The sequence below is a fragment of the Haematobia irritans genome, chromosome 3, assembly GCF_050003625.1.
Source record: "Haematobia irritans isolate KBUSLIRL chromosome 3, ASM5000362v1, whole genome shotgun sequence".
Classification (NCBI taxonomy): domain Eukaryota; kingdom Metazoa; phylum Arthropoda; class Insecta; order Diptera; family Muscidae; genus Haematobia; species Haematobia irritans.
Window position 1 is genome coordinate 26,406,619 of NC_134399.1, and position 13,979 is coordinate 26,420,597.

Below are 13,979 nucleotides of genomic sequence, written 5' to 3' on the forward strand. Positions count from 1 at the left end.
TATATAAAGTTGTGTTAAAATTAGATTTCTATAGCAAAAGTTCTTATAATTATAACTAATTTAATTATAATAATATAGCAATTTTATTTCTATAATTTCTACAGAAATAAAATGTAAACAAAATTTTCTATAGAAATACAAATTTTAAATAATTTTCTATAGAAATAAAATTTTGACAAAATTTTCTATAGAAATAAAAATTTGAAATAATTTTCTATAGAAATAAAAATTTGAAATAATTATCTATAAAAATAAAATTTTGACAAATTATTCCATAGAAATAAAAGTTTGACAAAATGTTCTACAGAAATAAAATTTTGCCAAAAACTACTATAGAAATACAATTTTGACAAAATCTACTATAGAAATAAAATTTTGACAAAATTTTCTATAAATAAAATTTTGACAAAATTTTCTATAGCAAAAAATATTGACAAAATTTTCTATAGAAATACAATTTTGACGAAATTTTCTATAGAAATAACAGGTTGGCTGATAAGTCCCCCGTCTAACAAAGAAAAACACATCGTTTTTATTATTCAACATAGTTCCCTTCAAGATCGATACAACGATTATAACGACCTTCCAAATTTTTTGATACCATTTTGGTAGTACTCCTTCGGTTTTGCCTCAAAATAGGCCTCATTTTCGGCGATCACCTCTTCATTGCAGCCAAATTTTTTCCCTGAGAGCATCCTTTTGAGGTCTGAGAACAAGAAAAAGTCGCTGGGGCCAGATCTGGAGAATACGGTGGGTGGGGAAGCAATTCGAAGCCCAATTCATGAATTTTTGCCATCGTTCTCAATGACTTGTGGCACGGTGCGTTGTCTTGGTGGAACAACACTTTTTTCTTCTTCATATGGGGCCGTTTTGCCGCGATTTCGACCTTCAAACGCTCCAATAACGCCATATAATAGTCACTGTTGATGGTTTTTCCCTTCTCAAGATAATCGATAAAAATTATTCCATGCGCATCCCTAAAAACAGAGGTCATTAATTTGCCAGCGGACTTTTGTGTCTTTCCACGCTTCGAAGATGGTTCACCGGTCGCTGTCCACTCAGCCGACTGTCGATTGGACTCAGGAGTGTCATATATCGACGGAAAAACTCGGGTGTATTACGAGTTAACAGCTGCAAACACCGCTCAGAATCATCAACACGTTGTTGTTTTTGGTCAAATGTGAGCTCGCGCGGCACCCATTTTGCACAGAGCTTCCTCATATCCAAATATTGATGAATGATATGACCAACACGTTCCTTTAATATCTTGAAGGCCTCTCCTATCTCGATCAACTTCATTTTACGGTCATTCAAAATCATTTTGTGGATTTTATTGATATTTTCGTCGGTAACCACCTCTTTCGGGCGTCCACTGAGTTCACCGTCCTCCGTGCTCATTTCACCACGCTTGAATTTTGCATACCAATCAATTATTGTTGATTTCCCTGGGACAGAGTCCGGAAACTCATTATCAAGCCAAGTTTTTGCTTCCACCGTATTTTTTCCCTTCAGAAAACAGTATTTTATCAAAACACGAAATTTCTTTTTTTTTCATTTTTTTCACAATAACAAAAGTTGCTTCACAAAAGACGCTCTATTTCACAAACTAATTGACTTACAGACTTCAAATTTTGACACGAATCAATTGAAGGACTATATAAAAATAATATGCATTCATTTATTTATTTTATTTATTGGCATAATAGTACAACAAGTATGAACTTATAGACTGTACTACAATATGATTGAACATTTCATAATTATTTGATAAAATTTAAAAATACTTAAAAGATAGAAAATATTAATTTGTTATAAAGTTGACAAAGAATTTAATAGAAAACACAAGTATGCATATATTATTATTATTTTTGTATCTAAAATATTATTAAAGTGTGTAACTAAAAACTATTAAACAACTAACAAATTAAATACTAGCGACGCCATCTATGTGTCAGACCGGGGACTTATCAGCCAACCTGTTAAAATTTTGACAAAATTTCCTATAGAAATAAAATTTTGACAAAATTTTCTATAAAAATTAAATTTTGACAAAATTATCTAAAGAAATAAAATTTGGACAAAATTATCTATAGAAATTAAATTTTGACAAAAATTTCTATAGAAATAAAAATTTGAAATAATTTTCTATAGAAATAAAAATTTGAAATAATTATCTATAAAAATAAAATTTTTACAAATTATTCCATAGAAATAAAATTTTGCCAAAAACTACTATAGAAATACAATTTTGACAAAATCTACTATAGAAATAAACTTTTGACAAAATTTTCTATAAATAAAATTTTGACGAAATTTTCTATAGCAAAAAAAAAAATAACAAAAATTTCTATAGAAATATAATTTTGACGAAATTTTCTATAGAAATAAAATTTTGACAAAATTTTCTATAGAAATACAATTTTGACGAAATTTTCTATAGAAATAAAATTTTGACAAAATTTTCTTTAGAAATAAAAATTTGAATTAGTTTTCTATAAAAATAAAATTTTGACAAAATTTTCTACGGAAATAAAATTTTGACAACATTTTCTACAGAAATAAAATGTTGACAAAATTATCTATAGAAATAAAATTTTGACCAAATTATCTATAGAAATTAAATTTTGACAATAGTTTCAATAGAAATAATATGTTAACAAAATTTTCTATAGAAATAAAATTTTGACAAATTTTTTTATAGAAATAAAATTTTGATAAAATTTTCTATAGAAATAAAATTTTGAAATAATTTTCTATAGTAATAAACTTTTGACAAAATTTTCTATAGAAATAAAATTTTGACAAATTATTCTATAGAAAGAAAATTTTGACAAATTTTTCTATAGAAATAAACTTCTGACAAAATTTTCTATAGAAATAAAATTTTGACAAAATTTTCTATAGAAATAAATTTTTTACAAAATATTTGAAATAAAATGTTTACAAAATTTTCTATAGAAATAAAATTTTGACAAAGTTTTCTATAGAAAAAAAAATTTGAAATAATTTTCTATAGTAATAAACTTTGACAAAATTTTCTATAGAAATAAAATTTTACAAATTATTCTATAGTAATAAACTTTGACAAAATTTTCTATAGAAATAAAATTTTGACAAATTATTCTATAGAAATAAAATTTTGACAAAATTTTCTATAGAAATAAAATTTTGACAAAATTTCCTATTGAAATAAAATTTTGACAAAATTTTCTATTGAAATAAAATTTTGACAAAATTTTCTATAGAAATAAAATTTTGACAAAATTTTCTATAAAAATAAAATATTGAAATAATTTTCTATAGAAATAAAATTTTGACAAAATTTTCTATAGAAATAAAATTTTGACAAAATTTTCTATAGAAATAAAATTTTGACAAATTTTTCTATAGAAATAAAATTTTGACAAAATTGTCTATAGAAATAACATTTTGACCAAATTTTCTATAGAAATAAAATTTTGAAATAATTTTCTATAGTAATAAACTTTTGACAAAATTTTCTATAGAAATAAACTTTTAATTTATTTATAGGAATAAATTAAAATTTTTGTTTGATAGTTTTTTTTTTGGTAAAATGTTCTCCAACTTTTGATAGATTATTTTTGGTACGAATGGCAACCGTGTTCATTTTATGCCACACATAAGAACATGTAGTCATAATTGCTGAAATGTCAATTCATGTTTTGGATATAAGATGTTTAACCTTTCCAACACCTGATGAATTATTTCTGATTTTATTTACTTTCACTTTTTCGTGATTTTGAATCTAAACGTGTAGAGATTTTAGACGTTTTATACCCTAATATTTCAGTCGGATACAAGGTAATTTTTAGGCAATGTTAAGTTTCAAATGTTTTTAGTAATCACGAAACCCCACTTCTTCATTATGTTAAGATTTTTCTTCTACGTCGTTAGTTACGCTAAAAAGCAAAATTGTCGTATCTGGTCTTCATGTTTCATTTTCGTTGAGAAGTCTTTACTATGAAATAAAGATAGGATCATTTATTTAGAAGATATGACATTTTTCTTTGAGTACCAAAATAAAACCTCTTAAAACAAGACACAAAATAGCGTAAATTTTGTGTAGATTTATGTAGGTTAAATAATCTTCCTTATTAGATTTTCATAACAGATAAACTATTATGGTGTTCTATTAAAAAAAAAAAATATTACATTTTAAAATTTGCACCCAAATGTTCAATACTTTTTCCAAACATATATAAATATAAGCTGCAACATTTGTATTGTATTACAAAAATGTCATATAAAAAATGCATTACATAAATTATTTATACCAACCTATAATATTTTGTCGACAAGAAATATTCTTCCCAACTCATTAAGTGCTAAACGTTCATTTATTAAATTATGGACATAATGTCATACACCGTAAAAATGATTGTCAGTTAAATAGTCTAGCTTATACCATAAAACATTCCCCTAAGATACGTACATATGTATGTACATTTATTGCAAAAAAAAACTATATGTTTTGTAACACATACTCCCACATGCTATGAAAAACAAAAATAAATAACTTTATTTGGCTATAAAATGTAATTATTAATTTGATATTATTTTTTCCAACACGGACATGGAATTTTACACGTTAGGAAATCAACGGCATCGGAGGGAGGAGCTTTAGATCAAAAGTACAGAAAATTTTCATATACACAACATAACGCTATTTACTATTTTCATATACAAAAAAAAAAACTATTTTGTACTACAGTTTAACATATATATAGAAAATATTTTTGTCCACAATTTCATATATCCCCGTATAACCGATCTCAGCTTTAGCTTTCTGAGCATTTAAGCTGTGCAATTTAAATCAACTTGTTTAAAATTTGGCAAGTCCATTTATATATGGGCCAGGCTAGAATAAATGTGGCATACTTAGTAGATCAGGGATTTTAAACATTCATCCATATATCGAAAGGTTATGCCCATATAAAAAACAGGTTTGGGAGATAAACGGCATTTCCATTTTTAAGAACATTAAGGGGTCTTTGATTATGGGAGTTTTATCACAATCTGAACAGAAATGTCTGATATTAGGAGCTATAGTTGATTCTGAACCTACAGAGTTAGTATGTCACTAATATTGAGTTCATTATTAAACAAGTGAGTAAAGTAGAAAGTTGGGCGAGACCGACTATATCATACCCTATATAAGCGATATATGTATCTAAATCTGAACCGATTTACTTGACTTTATGTACATATAGTTAGGACTATAGAAGATTAGAGTACGCCAACTTTGAGTAAGATCAGTTGATAAATAAGGGGTTAGTGCCCTAATTAAGCATATCGGGCGATACATATGGTTAGGTTAGGTTAAAGTGGCAGCCCGATTAAGATTCATGCTCACTTAGACTATTCAGTCCATTGTGATACCACATTAACTAAAAGTATCTATTACATATGGGCACTTCTAGTTTTAACCGCTGAACCTTCTTGATTATTTTCCTTTGTTGAACCAACCAGATTGTTCCAAAAATATTAGCAGACTGCTTAAGTTAACGTTTTCCAGATCCGCCAGTAATCTGAAGCTATATGCTCCTAAAATTTGCTTGCGCTTTACACAAAATGCAGGACACTCACACAAGAGGTGTTTAATTGATTCCTTTTCCTCCGCATCATGACAGCTCATACAATAGTCATTATACTTCGCGCCTATAGTTTTTGCAAAATCGCCTATCAGGCAGCGACCCGTTATAGCAGATATCAGGAGTGATATCTGACGTCTCGAGAACACTAGCATATCTAGTGTGCGGTTTAAGTTTAAATGGGACCATATTTGCTTGGTGTCGTTACAGCCCTTGGAATTCTCCCATCGAACATTTGCCATCATAACAGCCTTCTCACGCAGCATGAACTTGCAGGTAGCCAGGGGCATACCAACAGATTCTAGTTCCCCTTCTCTCTCCTCCCATAGCACCGGATGAGAGAGACCTCCCACAGCAGACCAGGGTAGTTTTGGCCCAACTAAGATCAGGCAAGTGCAACCGCCTTAATTCCTCCTTATCAGTGATTGATAGCAGCGTAGCTGACTTGTGTCCCATTTGTAATCAAGAGCCACATGACACTCGTCACAATTTTCGCTTGCCCAACTAAGCCTATCCGTCTCACCACCAGATCACTCTGGACACACCCTATCCTTGTTGCAGAGTTCCTTGATCTGGCTACTAGTTGAACTACACAAGCATAGAACAAAATTGATGAAACTACATTAAAAACAGTTACAACAACAACAAGGTTTTACTTTGATTTGCTTCAAATTTTGCACAATGAGTACAAACAAAAATTCGACCAAAAATCAAAACATCGCAAAAATTAGTCCTTATCGATCCCTAATTATATATAGCTCCTATAAGAGTCGATTCCCAAATTGGATTTCTGTCGCATTTTGAAATTTTGTGGAATAACGTCTACGTTTGGTCAGGCATTCTTTAGATATCTTATCAGATTTTCCAAACAAATTTTACCCATTGGTTTTATCCAATCTAAAAAAACACACACACAAAACCTTATTTTGTATTGTTATTGAGAATTTTTGGCTAATGAGTTGGTTACTAATGTTAAGCTATACAGTCGACTCCGCTTTAGCGCAATGCGCTTTACTGAAAAACCTCGGATAACTGAAATCGATCGCATTCCCCAGTTGTTTTTTCTGTCCATTTCATTTAAATTACTCCGCTTTAGTGAAACTCCGCTTAACTGAAAAAATCGGATTACTGAAAAGTTTTTTGTGTTCAAATGAGTTTCGTCACATTAGTATGACTTCGCTTTACTGAAAATGCCACATTCTCGCTATTGAGAGAGAGTACATTTTCTTCTCCGTATTGAGAACGCTTTATTTCAAGTGAAGATGGCACTTTCAAAACAGTTTAAATCACTCTGTAAATAAAATCAACTGAAAGGTAAAATTGTAGATGGCACACACACGGAATCAAACACCTTGTTTTTATTATTTTATGTACATAGCATTGGTCATAAGTTCGGTTAACTGAAATTGAGTGGATTTTTTTCCAGTTATACGGAGTCCGCTTTACTGAAACTTTTTCAGTTATCCGAAGTTCGCATTACTGGAAGTTTTTTTCAGTTATCCGTAGTCCGCTTTAGCAAAAACTTCGGATAACTGAAATTAAATGGCTGCATTTTTAACGTTTCAGTAAAGCGGAGTCGACTGTATCTGTTTCCTGTGAATGTGATTTTCTCACCAATTTCTCTTATGCAATTCTAAGCTAAACCTTTAAAAATATGTTTGAAAAAGTGTTGAATATAAGCATTTTCCCAGCACCATTACCACTACTTCGAACAGTTATATCATGCTGCGACCGTCATCACATTTCTCCTCTACACCTGAGCGCCGCCAATTAATATTACTCACGGCGCCGTCGATTTGTGAATTGCCACGGCTCCATTCTCTATATCTACGTTTTGACATTTACAGGCATAATACAAAATCGCTGGAATATGTATATTTTGTTTTCATTGAAAAGAAAAACAGCAAGTGGGTTATTTTAAATAAAAGAAATTTTCATAAGTATAATACATTCCTCGCAAAGAGAAGTTATTGTACTGTAACGCGTACCAGTGACTACTCAAGATGCCCGTGAAGACTGGAGAATCTGATGGTTAGTATATATTGACATAAAAAGTTAGAAAGTTACCATAATACCCAACATATTAGGAGACCAAAACTTTAAAGACACTAATTCAAAAGCCAAATCTTATCAATATGAATGTTTGTATCTCTTTTTAATTATTCTAGGCGGTGCCGGTTCCAATTCCGAATCTGAGCATTCCAATTCTAGCCAAGGCCATGAGTCCAGTGATGAGGAGGCAAATGAGATCGATTCAGACGATTCATCCGAAATGGATGTCAATGAAATCGAAAGGAGACGATCGGAATGTTTGGAAATATTAGGTAATCAGTCATAGAAATCACCAAACGTAAAGAAATTACCAAGTAATTAATTTGCAGATCATTTGGAAAAACAATTTAGTCAATTACGCGAACAGTACTATACAGAACGTATTAATCAAATCGAAAGGCAGTCTGCGGAGGTGAGGAATGGCCGCTCCGAAGAATACTTGCAGCCTTTGAAGGAATTGGACAAAGTCTATAAGAACCGCATAGAAGTGGCCGAGATTTTAAAGCGCTATCGTCTGGAAAATATAGAACACAAATTCCTAAGTGAGGAGCAGGCAGCTTTACAAAATTTTGAGGTAATAGATTAAACTTTAAAACTAATTTTGTATCAAATCTAAAATCTTCTTCCACTACAACATCATTACAGAGTGAAAAACAACTGGCATTAGATCAAATCTATGATGACCTAATGGAAAAAATTAGACGCCTCGAAGAGGATAGACATAATGTAGATATTTCTTGGGACGATTGGGGCAATGACAAACGCCATAGTAAAGTTCGAGGGCCGGCTCGTAAGAAGGCGGTAACCGTCAATGGTCCCTTCATAGTTTACATGCTGCACGAAGAAGATATTTTAGAAGACTGGACTACCATACGCAAAGCTCTTAAGCGCTCAACGATGGGCCCCACTATTGCGACATGACCCTAAACCATCTCAATTTCTTTTGAAATTTTACTTATACTCTGCCACCTATCTGCTGTCCTTTAGTTAGTGGTGTCTTTTGGTTTCTAGTTGTAGTTCTTAAGTTTTACAATAAAAATCCTCGAAAGTTGTGGAAAATTTTATCAAACTATAAACAGAATTTTATTTTAACTTTAATAACCTTTTGTTTTCAAGTATTCTCTTACAATGTCGACGTAGTCGCCATGAACACGTACTTGACCACTCATTTCGTTCACGCGAGTGGCACATTTTCTTCCATTGCGTGCTTTTTCTACTAAGTTCCTTAATTCCTTTTCGAGTTGCCAGATATTACCTTGCACATGCTTCACAACTGTTACTCTACGTTGTCCTCTGAATGTTGTTTCCAAATACACGGGTATCATATGATTACGTGAGCGGGCAACATAGTATTCAAGTTTTCCTATATCGGCTAAGCCAATGGATGGAGGTTTCCAACCAGAAGGGTACTCTGCTTTAGCAACGACCTTGGGAACAACAGGTTTGGGAAGCAATCGCTCCACATACTTCCATTCTGGAGGATTCTTTATAATCTCAACCTCAGGATATTGATCAAGTGGTTGAACTGGATCTGAAGATAAATAACTGGAATATCGTGCTGACACGGGAACCTGGAATTATAAGCAATAATAATTGGTCACATATATCGTGTTGCAAACGTACTCTAAAGGATTTTCCAACGACTTCTTTCAGAAATTTCGGTAGCAGTGCCATAATTTATTAACTTAGTTTTATATAAAAACAGATGGCCTGCGAAGGGATGGACAAATCGATTACAACTTTACTATATGTTCGATGACATGTTGTTAAACGATTTTAACACACTATCGATTTTAGTATTTAAACATAGGGTGAACTATATTTAATATTTTATGTTTTATTAGGAGTGTGTGTCAATTGGTAGCAAGGTTTATGGAATTGTGGCGTAGCAAAGCCACAAAATTTTCTAGAGAAGCGGGACAAAAAAACGTTTTCTTCAGAAATATTGGAAATATTATGGAATTCCATATTCATATCAATAAACCTCCAGGCTTAAATCTACTTTAGTAAGAGTGGTCCGATGGGTCCAATTTTTAGCCAGCGTGTAGATTTTTCGATTCTAAAAACAAATTGTTATGTCGAATTGTCCATGCCTGGAAGGGTAGGAGGTGTGCTTTTGCACATCCAGTATCATCCACACAGGCCTCCTATGACACTTTTATCCCATCACAACCAAAGAAATTCAAAAATTTTGCCATCACTATTGTTGGAAAAGCCATTTTGATATTTGCTGAAACTCGTAAAGTAGCTTCTTATACCCTCTTGTCCTAGAGCAACTAGAGGGAAAACTGTTTTCATCATATTTTGCTAAATTATATTACTATAGATATATTTTGACAAAATTGTATTTCTTTTTGTTTTGCTATTGTTGATTTTGTTCTTTAATCATTGTTGTTGTTTTTGATTTCAGCTTAAAACCATGCATTGACTAAACTACAAGTGTACTTTACCAACAGGGGAAAAGAATTTTTGTCAAATTTTTTTGGGCAAAGCCCTATAGACTGCAAAATGGTGGATGGACGCACGTTTCGGAATTACCACATTCCTCATCAGCATCCTCTCGAAAATTTTGTCAATATTTTATTTCTATAGAATAGTTTGTCAAAATTTTACTTCTATAGAAAATTTTGTCAAAATGTTATTTCTATAGAAAATTTTCTCAACATTTTATTTCTATAGAAAATTTTGTCAAAATTTTATTTCTATAGAAAATTTTGTCAAAATTTTATTTCTATAGAAAATTTTGTCAAAAATTTATTTTTATAGCAAATTTTGTCAAAATTTTATTTCTGTAGCAAATTTTTACAAAATTTTATTTCTAGAGAAAATTTTGTTAAAATTTTATTTCTATAAAAAATTTTGTCAAAATTTTATTTCTAGAGAAAATTTTGTTAAAATTTTATTTCCATACAAAATTTTATTTTTATAGAAAATTTTCTCAAAAATTTACTTCTATAGAATTTTTTTTGAAAATTTTATTTCTATATATTGTCAAAATTTTATTTCTATAGAAAATTTTGTCAAAATTGTATTTCTATAGCAAATTTTGTCAAAATTTTATTTCTATAGCAAATTTTGTCAAAATTTGTTTGTATAGAAAATTTTGTCAAAATTTTATTTCTAGAGAAAATTTTGTCAAAATTTTATTTCTAGAGAACATTTTGTTAAAATTTTATTTCTAGAGAAAATTTTATCAAAATTTTATTTCTATAGAAAATTTTGTCAAAATTTTATTTCTATGGAAAATTTTGTCAAATGTTTATTTCTATAGAAAATTTTGTCAAAATTTTATTTCTATAGAAAATTTTATCAAAATTTTATTTCTATATTTTCAAAATTTTATTTCTATAGAAAATTTTGTCAAAATTTTATTTCTATAGAAAATTTTGTCAAATGTTTATTTCTATAGAAAATTTTGTCAAAATTTTATTTCTATAGAAAATTTTACCAAAATTTTATTTCTGTAGAAAATGTTGTCAAAATTTTATTTCTACAGCAAATTTTGTCAAAATTTTATTTCTATAGAAAATTTTGTCAAAATTTTATTTCTATAGAAAATTTTGTCAAAATTTTATTTCTATAGAAAATTTTGTCAAAATTTTTTTCTATAGCAAATTTTGTCAGAATTTTATTTTTGTTGAAAATTTGGCAAAATTTTGTTTCTACAGAAATTTTGTCAAAATTTTATTTCTATAGAAATTTTGTCAAAATTTTATTTCTGTAGAAAATGTTGTCAAAATTTTATTTCTGTAGAAAATTTTGTCAAAATTTTATTTCTATAGAAAATTTTGTCAAAATTTTATTTCTGTAGAAAATGATGTCAAAATTTTATTTCTATAGAAAATTTTGTTAAAATTTTATTTCTATAGCAAATTTTGTCAACATTTTATTTCTATAGAAAATTTTGTAAAAATTTTACTTCTATAGAAAATTTTGTCAAAATTTTATTTCTATAAAAAAATTTGTCAAATTTTATTTCTATAGAAAAGTTTGTCAAAATTTTACTTCTATAGAAAATTTTGTCAAAATTTTATTTTTATAGAAAATTTTGTCAAAATTTTATTTCTATAGAAAATTTAGTCAAATGTTTATTTCTATAGAAAATTTTGTCACAATTTTATTTCTATAGAAAATTTTGTCAAAATTTTATTTCTATAGAAATTTTTTTTGAAAATTTTATTTCTATATTTTGTCAAAATTTTATTTCTAGAGAAAATTTTGCCAAAATTTTATTTCTATAGAAAATTTTGTCAAAATTTTATTTCTATAGAAAATTTTGTCAAAATTTTATTTCTAGAGAAAATTTTGCCAAGATTTTATTTCTATAGAAAATTTTGTCAAAATTTTATTTCTATAGAAAATTTTATCAAAATTTTATTTCTATATAAAATTTTGGCTGGACAAGCGAAAATAAAACAATCATTGCCGTTAAAATTGCTTTTTTTAACATGCCAGGAAGGGCATTCAATATATCATATGTTATACCTTCATGTCCATCTGCGAATTCTTTCTTTTTTCTCTCCAAAAAATTTTCATACTCAAAGTCCTCCGCTTCACTTGCTGCTAGGCCTTGTCGATCCCGAGACTTCAATCTTCAAAAACAGCAGATACTCCATATTTTTGTTGTTATTCCAAGGAACTTTTTGTGGGATATTTCTCCCTTTAATATTATGACCCTCTAGAGGTGGAACATTATTGACCTCCTTTATTTTTCTGTTATAGACTCACATCTAGGGTTGCCAGATGATGGTTGCCGATATCCGGGACATTGCGCCGTACATTCCTGGATCTGTCGGGGCAAACAAAAACAGTCAGATTTTCGAAAATAGTTGTCCATATTTTATCACTTGGAATTTCGTTTGGCAAATTTACATAAACGCCATGTCGTAGTCGCTATTGTCTGCAGACTTTGAAAATCCTAAATAAAGGGTGGTTAAAATTTCAAGGGCCGATGTTGATTTTGAATAAAATATAATCTATTTAGGAAATTATTGTAATTTTATTTTATTATGATATATTGGTATTACTCAATTATGTATGGAACAAAATATCGGCCAAATGGGTGCCGCGACCTCGGTGGCACCAGAGATGGTCTGTATCAAACTTTTTTAGGTTTGCGACTGTCGCAAAGTTGTAAACGTCGTAAACGTCACATACGCGTCGTAAATGTAGAAAAAGTAACAAAAGTCGCAAACTGAAAATACTTTAGTCGCGTCAGCTAGGCAGCGAATACGATGATATCCAAGACGATGGTATGTGCGAAGAAGTTTCAATTCTTAGGAATGTTCACAATTTTCGGTTTTAGTCCCCCAGTTCCCTATTGCCTTTTGCACGAGTACAGGGTAACCGTGGATTTTCTCGTCCTTTCTTAGCTTTAAGTTCAGTCTCCTGTCCAATATAACCCCAAGGTATTTTGCACACTCACCACCGGGAATTTCGATACCACCTAAGAAAATAGGCTTGACCATGGGAAAACTTTCACAAATTTCTGCAGAAACTCACAGCGAATGCTGTCAAACTAAATTAAAAAATGTTCAGGATTTCTTCTATTCAAAATTTGGTTTTCTACAGTAGGTTTACGACTTTTGCGACATACGTATTATACCGTCGCAAATGTATGTCGCAAAAGTCACAGTTTGTGACAGGCCAACCCTGGGTGGCACACCTTCATCCGATGGTCCAAATTTCCGATGACGCTGAGGCATAATGAAGGTTCTATGCCGTTCATGTGTCGAATTATCTCATCCTTTAGCTCTTGAATTGTTGTTGGCTTATCGACATACACGTTTTCTTTCAAATAAACCCAAAGAAAAAAGTCCAACGGTGTCAAATCACATGATCTTGGCGGCCAATTGACATCGCCATTACGTGACATAACACGGCCATTGAATTTGTTGCGCAAAAGAGCCATTGTTTCGTTAGCTGTGTGGCAAGTGGCACCGTCCTGCTGAAACCACATATCGCCCACATCCATATCTTCCAATTCGGGCCATAAAAAGTTCGTTATCATCTCACGATAGCGAACACCATTCACAGTAACTGCCTGGCCGGCCTCATTTTGGAAAAAATACGGCGATGCCGCCAGCCCATAAACCGCACCAAACAGTCACTCTTTGTGGGTGCATTGGTTTTTCGACAATCACTCTTGGATTCTCATTCGCCCAAATGCGACAATTCTGTTTATTGACGAATCCAAAATGATTTTCTTCGAAAATTGATCATCCACTGTTGCCATTTCTTGGAACCATTCTGCCCATTCACGACGTCCATGGTTCAAATTGAGTAAGTCTGAAATAGAGAAATGTCAAATGAAAT

General features: G+C 30.5%; 2 protein-coding genes across 2 annotated transcripts; one reads left to right on the forward strand and one right to left on the reverse strand.

The window, feature by feature from the left end:
• The first annotated feature begins 7,433 nt into the window (after positions 1 to 7,433).
• On the forward strand, positions 7,434 to 8,745 carry Brms1 (breast cancer metastasis-suppressor 1-like protein). Its single transcript, XM_075300075.1, has 4 exons — positions 7,434 to 7,643; positions 7,781 to 7,936; positions 7,994 to 8,238; positions 8,310 to 8,745. Exons 1-4 carry the CDS (start codon positions 7,616 to 7,618, stop codon positions 8,583 to 8,585), a joined length of 705 nt encoding a protein of 234 aa, XP_075156190.1. The 5' UTR covers positions 7,434 to 7,615; the 3' UTR covers positions 8,586 to 8,745.
• mRpL49 (mitochondrial ribosomal protein L49) lies at positions 8,714 to 9,429 on the reverse strand. The gene is made up of 2 exons (XM_075300076.1): positions 9,288 to 9,429; positions 8,714 to 9,235 (listed from the first exon to the last, which is right to left on the reverse strand). Exons 1-2 carry the CDS (start codon positions 9,336 to 9,338, stop codon positions 8,759 to 8,761), a joined length of 528 nt encoding a protein of 175 aa, XP_075156191.1. The 5' UTR covers positions 9,339 to 9,429; the 3' UTR covers positions 8,714 to 8,758.
• Between the last annotated feature and the right edge of the window lie 4,550 nt (positions 9,430 to 13,979).